Here is a 9067-nt window from a genome sequence, read left to right as displayed (position 1 = left end):
CGCTCCCTCCTGGCTCCTCGGACCCAACTCAAGCCCCACTTGGCCATTGCTGTCTCCCTGGAATCACCTGCCAAGAGCTAGCAGAACGGCTGGCTGATGCCTTTTTCCCCTCGGGGACTCCCGGCCTCCAACCCAGGCTCCTGCTCTACCTGGCCTACTCCAAGGACTTTCACCTCGGGAAGCAGACATAACCTCTACCTGCACTGCGCCCTTCACCCACCGGGAGCTCTCTGCAGTACTCAACCGCTCCAGGCGATGCACAGCACCCCGCATAGACGGCATCACTTACCAGATGTTACGAAACCTCGGCGAGGACCACTGGGCCAGTCTGCTGTCCTCCTTCAACGAGGTGTGGCGGACAGGGATCCTCCCCGATGCGTGGAGAACGGCCCTGGTCGTTCCCGTCCTGAAGATGGGCAAGCCCCCATCGGCCATCAGCTCCTACCGGCCTGTCTCCCTCACTTCCGTTCCTGGAAAGGTCATGGAGGCCATGGCCTTGGAACGCCTGTCTTGGGTGGGCATCGTCACCGGCCACTTCCCGGAACAGCAATCGGGTTTCCGTCACCATCGCTGCACCGCTGACTCCATTGCAGACCTGGTGTCGACCCTGGAAGACGCGAAGCTCAACCGCCACGTAGTGTGCCTGGCTCTCCTCGACATACAAGGCGCCTTCGATAACATCCGACACGAGGCCATACTGGAGGCTCTCAACATCATGAGCATTTCCAACAACCTCCTGCAGTATGTCCGGGGTGTGTCCGTCTGGGCAATGTCACCGGCTCCCTGCGATACATCTGGCGTGGCGTACCTCAGGGGAGCGTCCTTAGCCCCCTGCTCTTCAACGCCGTCTTGGCCCTCCTGCCCAACTTCCTGCCCAAGGACCTCCGGCTACCCATCCACGTGGCTATCTACGCGGATGACATTGCCATCTGGTGCCGTGGGCCCCGCAGATACAGGGTCCACACCATTAAGAACGTGCAGCGGGCTATCAATGCTGTTGCCGCCTTCCTGGAGCGTGCAGGCCTCAGCATCTCCCCTTCAAAACACAGGCGATGCTCCTCAACACCAGGGTTGGCGCCCGCCCTGGCCGCACCTTCCTCCACGTTGGTGGCCGCGACCTCGCGTGGAGCCGCCTATTGAAATATCTGGGTCTGCTCATTGATGTCCGACTCACCTGGAACCCGGCAGTGCGCCACTTCCTGGCCCAGTCCTCCAGGATCCAGGGGGCTATACGGTCCCTGTTAGCTAAGGGCAATGGCATCACCCCCAGGCTGGGACTCCAGCTTTACCAAGGCATGGCCGTCCCGCAGTCCACCTACGCTCTACCCCTCGTCCGGCTTAGCGTGGCCCAACACTTGGCCATCGAGCGTAAACTGCGGGCGGCCATACGACTATGCCTGGGACTCCCTCGCTCCTCTCCTGTGGCTGCCACCCTGGCAGAAGCAGGTTCATGGCCCTTGGAGCTCCTCTCCAGGCGCACCTCCCTCCGCCACATAGAGCGCCTCCACAAAGCGCCTGATGGGCGCCCCCTCTTGGACCGCCTTCTCACCAGGCCCAACTCCAAAATGGGTCAGGCGGCCCAGTACTTCGAAGACCTTGTTGGGGGACAGCCCGAGTCCTTCCCCCTCCCTCCTCGTCCGGACCTTGGACACCTCTACGAAGTCCACCCCTCCCTACCCGGTTCCCGGACGAAGCGGAACACTGCTGCTGTGGGCCTACGGCAGGAGGTCGCTGCGGTTCTCCAGGCCGAACCCCCTGGCACTGTCCCCATTTTCACGGATGGCTCCGTCCTCCCAGAACCCTGTCCATCTGTGGCTGCAGCCTGCACTGCCTCATCGCTCCACTCGAGCAGACAGTCCAGGCTCCTATTTGTGGCCTCGTCCACAACTGCCGAACTGGCCGCCATCCATTTGGCTGCAGACATCCTGAACGAACACCCTGGGATCAAGGAGGCAGCCATCTATACCGATTCCAGGGCAGCCCTCCAGCTCCTCCTAAGGCCTTTCAAGGGCCCACCCATCGCACGCAGGCTGGCTTGGCGGCTCGACGAACTGTGCACCAGAGGTACCCGCATCCGGCTGACCTGGGCCCCGGCCCATGTCGGTGTCCTGGGCAATGAGGAAGCGGACTCCCTGGCTAAAGCGGAACGCTCCCCAGGAACTCCGCTCTCCAAGAACCTCTGCTCCTTCGACCTTGTAAGGAGCATAGTGGACCGCCTCCTCCTCCTCGATCACCCTGATCCCAGGGTGGCTAACGGCCATCCCCCACACCTTCTTCCAAATCTTGGCCTGCACTGCAAGGACCGCAGCCTCCTCCTGAGGCTCAGGGTAGGCTGCGCCAACATCGGCTCCCGCCTGTTCCGCATTGGCCTCTCCGACTCCCCTGGGTGCTCCCTCTGCAATTACCCAGAAGAGACAACCCAGCACCTCCTGTGTGATTGCCCTGCCTTTGTGTCCGCAAGAACTATCATGGAGGCGCACTACCACTCCATGGGCCTCCCCTGCACCTCAGCGGACCACCTTCTCTTCCCCGGCGGTCACCATCCTGCCAAGGCCTTCCGGCACCTCCTCTCCTTCCTGGAGGCCACCGGCCTCTCCGGCCGCCTATAGGCCACAGGGGACAGCATATGTCAACTGATTATCACTGCGGCTGCGCGCCTACCCTCTCCTCTTTCAATCTTTTCCCCCCTCCCCTTCTCCTCCTATGACACACCGGCAGTGGGCGTGGAGGCTAGCCCTCCAGTAGAGAAGCCCGTGTCTTCCCACTTTCATCCTTCCCTACAACCACAGAAGAAGAAGAAGCCCTCAGTCACCCCTGGTGAAGGAGCCGAGTCGCCTTCGAAACGTTGGGTTAAATTTAAAATTTTCGGTTGGAGATGTGCAGTTTTTATTAAGTGTCAGCTCCCAGAGGTGCAGGAGGCCCATTGTCAGATACAACTCACTCCAAAAGCGAACCCCCGCCGCTAAACAGCCAGAAATTTTAAAAGGTACGCTGCTACGCCGGCAGCCGTTACGGTTTATCACCTTTGTTATTGATTCATTCACTGTGCTTCAGTATGCGTGCGCAGTTTAAGCGTTTTAGCCGGCTTATACCCACTGTGCAGAGGCAGGCTTGCCACGACAACTATAAAACAACAGCGCAAGAGTGTGTCTGTTGAAGCAGGAAGACGGACGCAGGATGAACGTTTTCGTCAGGCTGCTAACAACAAAAAAGAAAACCCGCTGCTCGTGTAGAAGGAAATTAGTCCAAAGCATTCCCTGGCGAAGCGCGTGCGCTCACGAGAAGAGGAACCTGATTTCAAGCACCGATGCGCTGACAACCAGCGACAGCGCCGTGTGAAGAGAGAGATTGACAGGCTTTGCGTTCTTCATAAAAAAGGTGAGAAAACTAATCTAACAAATTAGAAACATATTTCTATGCTATCAATTTTCATAAAATTCTCGAAAATGCCGCCCAGTACCGTCTATACTTTCGTTCACATATATAGACATAACATGCTAACTGAATATAATACGGTTTCAGAAAAAAACTCTTACCGAGCTTGTCCTGCTTCATAGAAAGTGTTAATTCTAGGAGAACTATAAGAAAAGCGATATACGCTGGGTATTTTCATATACTTTTCAAAGGTGTTTGATTCCCTTAACCGGAGTATTTTACTAAAAAACTAAGAATATTATAACATGCTTCATGCTGCCTTGAAAATAATTTAATCGTACCTTGGTAATCGCATTACATCATCATCATTATCAGCCTGGCTACGCCCACTGTAGGGCAGGGGACTCTCCCATGTCTCTCCAAATAACCCTGTTCTTTGCCGGCTGCGGCCACCGTATCCCCATAAACTTCTTAATCTCACACGCCCACGTAATGTACTGCCGCCCACTGCTACGCTTGCCTCCTCTTGGAATCCACTCCGTTACCCTTAAGGACCAGTGGTTATCTTGCCTTCGCATTGCATGCCCTGCCCAAGCCCATTTCTTCCTCTTGATTTCGACTCGGATGTCATTAACCCGCCTTTGTTTCCTCACACACTCTACCCTCTTCCTGTCTCTCTGTGTTGCACCTATCTTTTTCTTTCCATAGCTCGCTGCGTTGCCCTTAATTTAAGCTGAACCCATTTCGTACAGCGGTCCACCGGGAGCAAGGATCCTGACGAATGGTTGGACCAGTTTGAGCGGGTCGCCGTTTTCAACAGTTGGGATGGCAAGACTAATGTGAGCCACGTTCTCCTCGCCCTGGAAGGCCCAGCCTGAATTTGGTGCGAAAACCACGAAGCTTCTCTGGCGAAGTGGGGATCATTCGAGCGAGAGTTCCTCAAGGCATTCACAAGCATCGTCAGGAAAGAAAGAGCGCAGCAGCTTCTGCAGTCACACATCCAGCACCCGAATGAGACAGTGACCGCGTACGTAGAAGACATGAAGCGCCTTTTTCGACGTGCCGATCCTGTCATGACGGAAGAGAAAAAGGTGGAGCCTTCGATGCGTGGTGCTTAAGAGGCAGTTTTCAGCGGTTTGGCCCGCAATCCACTGAAGACCGTCGCTGAATTCACCAGTGAAGCGGTCACCATTAAGAAAACATTGGAAGCATGAGCCTGCCATTTCCCTCATCAGCTCCAAGTGACCTAGACAACCATGCCGGATGGCGCAGCATTCAGAGGAAACCTGCAGGATGTCATTCGCGAAATTGTACGAGAAGAGCTGCGTCGCCTGTTACCATCTTCCAAACAGCCTCAAGTAACGATCCATGTCCAAGATCACTTCGCGGGAACACTACTGTAACACTACGAAGGTCGCAGGATAGGTATGTCTTTTGACGGTCACTTGCACTGTGCATCGTCCCGATGACATGATGAGGTGGCCTCCTGCGGTGCGGATTTGTGGACAGTCATAAGCGGCCATGACCACCCTCTGCTGCGCGGCGAATGTTCCGTTCATCACCGAATAATCGGCTCCTGTTTCGACTAGGGCGGTAACTTTGCGGCCGTCGAAAGCCACCTCTAAGTCAGATGCCCTGGCTCTTGCGTTGCCCGTCGTCCTCGGCGTCGGGTCACCGCTTCGTCGCGTATGTGAATCGTGGGTAGGGCGTGTCGTCGGAGCTTTCCTTCGTGGCAGCGTCATTCCGAAGTCGGATCGTGTCGTGGTTGTGGTGCTGTTTGTGTGCGGCGTCGGCATTGCGGGTGCGGCCAGTTCATACGGCGTGGTCGGTGGAGGATCTTCGTCGTTTGTCTGGTGAGCAACATAACCTCCAAAGGTTGCTTTCGTTAGTTTTCCCTGCGGGGGCTGCGGGGCCTTCCACGAGCAGCTCCGTAGCTGCGTTGTGGCGACGCGAAGCGCTAGGCTGACTGCGATGGTGAGCGGGAAAGGTGGTTAGGCACATGCTCCTCTCGACGCAGGTATTCGTCGTTTTCTTGCGGGTCGACCAGCGATCCAAGCTGATCACGCTTTCGACGGACGAGGCCACCCCTTCGATGAGAACTCTGGAATAGCTCGTTGCCCTGAGTGTCGAGCAAGTGAGCGTCCCACCCCACTCAAGCGTCATCGGTATCGCAAGGGTCATCGCACATTCCTGCAATGGCCAAGCTGAAGTCCTGCTTACGAACTTCAACGAGGAATACCGGCATGTTAACAGAGGAGCGACGATTGCTTTCTTCGACGAACTATGCGCCATACGAGACGCCTTCGCCCACTCCGACCGATCCGCAGAAGATTCGCCTAACCAAGAGAACTCGCCTACTTTCGACATCAACCCAGCCCAGCCTCCGGAACAAACAGGATCAAATACGCAACCTTCTTCAAGTTACAGCGAGTGCTTCTGGTCGTCATCAAGAGCCCGTCAAACGCCGATTGGCAAACATCGCATTGTAACCGACGAGCACGCCCGACATCTTCGCCAGTGCCCCTACCGGGTGTTGCCACAAGAACGCCAAGCTGTCTGGGACCAAGTGGAAGAAATGCTCCACGACGGCGTCATCCAGCTGTCAATGAGCCCCAGCTGTCGAAAAGCCCCAGCCATCGAAGAGCCCCTGCAGGCGGCACCGGTTGTTTTGGTTTGAGAAAGAAGGACGGCATACTTCGGTTCTGCGTCGATTATCGCCGCTTGAACAACATAACAAAGAAGGATGTCTACACCCCCCCCCCCCCCCCTATCGAGGACATACTCGACCGGCTGTGCAACGCCAAGTACTTCTCTTCGATGGCCTTTAAGAGCGGCTACTGGCAAATTGAAGTCGATGAAAGAAACCGAGAGAAGACCGCATTCATCACACCGGACGGCCTCTTCGAGTTCAAGATGATGCCATTGTGACACTGTTCCGCGCCAGCAACTTCCCAACGGGTAATGGGTACAGTACTGGCAAGTCTGAAGTGGCAGATTTGTCTCGTGTACCTAGATGACGTCGTTGTCTTCGCCTCGAACCTTAATGACCTTCTGAAAAGGCTTCGAACTATTGCTGGAGGCAATCTCTATTGTGAACTGTTGCTGGAGGACGACTTGATTGCTGGATTGCTGGAGGCAATCAAGTCGTCCGGGCTAACCTTGAAAACAGAGAAGTGCCAATTCACTTTTAAAACGGGGCTGTTTCTATAGGCCCCATAGTAACCAAGGGTGGAGTACACCCAGACCCACAGAAAACAGACGCTATCGCAGTTTCCACCAACGACTGAAAAGAAAGCTGTGCGCAGATTCCTCGGACTGTGTGCGTATTTACTGACGATTTGTCAAGAACTTTCCGCGCATCGCAGAGACTGAAAAAGCAGACGTGCCATTAGAATGAAAAGCGCCGCAAGCGGAAGCCTTTAAGGAACTTCAGCGTCGTTTACAGTCTCCACCGGTCGCTCCTCGGGTACTTTGATGAAAACGCCAGCACTGAAACTCGTACCGACGCAAGCAACGTGTGCCGTTCTCGTGCGGAAAAGCGACGGACTGGAGAAAGTAACCGCATATGCAAGCCGTTATCCATCGAAGGCCTAGTCTAACTATTTGACGACCGAGGAGGAGTGTCTCGCCATTGCCTGGGCTACGTCGAAAATCCGCCCTACCTGTACGGACGGCCATTCAAGGCGGTCAGCGATCACCACGCGCTGTGTTGGCTTGCCAATTTGAAGGACCTTTCCGGCCGCCTCGCTCGGAGGAGCTTGCGCCTCCAGGAGTTCATCACCGTCGTCTACAAATCTGGACGCAAGCACACCGACGCGGACTGCCTATCTCGAGCCCCTGTCGACAAGCCGCGGGAAGAGGACGACGAGGACGCCTTTTTTGGGGCCCAGTAAGCACCAGCGACTTTGCGCAGCACCAGCGGTCGAACCTTGACCTACAGTGTCTCATCCGGTATTTGGAAGGTAAGCTTTCTTCATCCCCAGAAGCGCTCAAGCGCGGTTTATCCTCTTAGTGTCTGCGAAATGGCATGCTTGTGAGGAACTCGCCGAGAAATCACGAGTAACATCAGGAGTTCCACAGGGCACAGTACCAGCCCTCATATTGTTTCTGTTCTACATAAACGATATAAATAATGATACAGATGTCAAAGTCCGCATGTTCGCTGATGATTGTATAATTTATAAACAAATTAACAGCCCAGAAGATCAACTGCAGTTAAATAATGTGCTTGAAAAAATAGGAACTTCGGGTAAGGATTGGCCGATGACATTAAATAAAAAAAAAATCAGTTGCGATGACAATACCAATGAAGAAACTGCCACTGACTTTCACTTATAGATACAGAGGTACGATATTAAAGACTGTTACCGAATATAAATACCTCGGAATAATTATCTCAATTCAGATTTAAGATGGGACAAACAGGTATCACATGTAACAAACAAGTCATTTTCCGCTCTTTGCTCACTAAGACGTTCCATCAGATTCACCACACCTGAAACTAGATTGCTTGCATACACATCCCAGGTACGATCAGTCATTGAATATAATATGCTAGTTTCCTGACAGAAAGCATTTGGCATCTAAACTGGAAGGTGTGCAGCGGAAGGCTATCAGATTTGTTCTTAACAGATATCGTCGCCTCGATTCCCCATCTCAACTTCTATTACAGGCTAGCCTTCCCACCATTAGTATTCGAGCAAAGAATACCCGCCTGATATTTATTTATCTTCTTTTATCTGGAGCCCTAAACATTGACTCTAACCAATAATTATCACCTTCGGCAACTCGAAAGCATAGGAAACTACATTCAAAACATTTAGTAGAATATCAAACACCCAGTAATACATTTAAGTTTTTTTTTTACACAAGCAATTCAAGACTGGAATTCATTGCATGACCATATTGTTAATAGTTCATCTCTCAAATCCTTCGCTTCGCACTTGTCCAATCTCGACTGAAACATATATAACACTCTTTTCGTTTTTGATTGTTGGTTCTATTGCTTTTTATTTCATGTATTTTTGTCTTACTATTTGGAATGTCTGTCGCGGTCACTGTTATCCTTGCTTATTCATGTTGTTTCAGATTGGTAATTATATGAGTTGCTGGTACTAATATTGACTTCTATGTTCCTCAGTGCCTCCTAAGAGTTTCTAAGGTTCCTTATATATGTACATTCCGCCTTCTCATTCGTGTTTTATAAGTGTTCTACTCGCCCAATCCTGCAACAGCCTCGTACAAGAGGCTAGCAGTATGTATTAAATAAATAAGTAAATAAATAAATAAATAAATAAATAAATAAATAAATAAATAAATAAATAAATAAACTTCGCCCCTAAAAACCGTGCAGCTCCTCGCCATTCCGAACAGCTTACACGAAGAAATTGTGCAGGCATCGCACGACGAACCAACAGCTGGACACCTCGGGCTTAGCCGCACCCTTCGTCGCGTTCAGGATAAACACTACTGGCTCCGATTACCTACCGACGTCGCACAGTGTATCAAAACACGCCGGATGTGTCAACGACGAAAGACGCCGCCGATCAGGCCAGCTGGACCTATGAAGCCCGTACCACCAAGCCCTTTCAACAGATTGGAATGTATCTTTCCTTCTTTCTTCCTTCCTTCCTTCTTCCTTTCTTTCTTTCTTTCCTTCTTCCTTTCTTTCTTTCCATCTTCCTTCCTTCCT

At 52.6% G+C, this 9067-nt stretch overlaps 1 protein-coding gene across 1 annotated transcript; it reads left to right on the top strand.

Moving 5' to 3' along the window:
- Positions 1–292: 292 nt before the first annotated feature.
- LOC144115959 (uncharacterized) lies at positions 293–7268 on the top strand. Its single transcript, XM_077650601.1, has 5 exons — positions 293–766; positions 814–932; positions 1022–2431; positions 5112–5228; positions 7130–7268. The coding sequence occupies exons 1-5, from the start codon at positions 293–295 to the stop codon at positions 7266–7268; spliced, it is 2259 nt and encodes a 752-aa protein (XP_077506727.1).
- Positions 7269–9067: the final 1799 nt, after the last annotated feature.

Source organism: Amblyomma americanum, chromosome 1 (genome assembly GCF_052857255.1).
Source record: "Amblyomma americanum isolate KBUSLIRL-KWMA chromosome 1, ASM5285725v1, whole genome shotgun sequence".
Classification (NCBI taxonomy): domain Eukaryota; kingdom Metazoa; phylum Arthropoda; class Arachnida; order Ixodida; family Ixodidae; genus Amblyomma; species Amblyomma americanum.
This window is presented reverse-complemented; position numbering and strand designations above follow the sequence as displayed.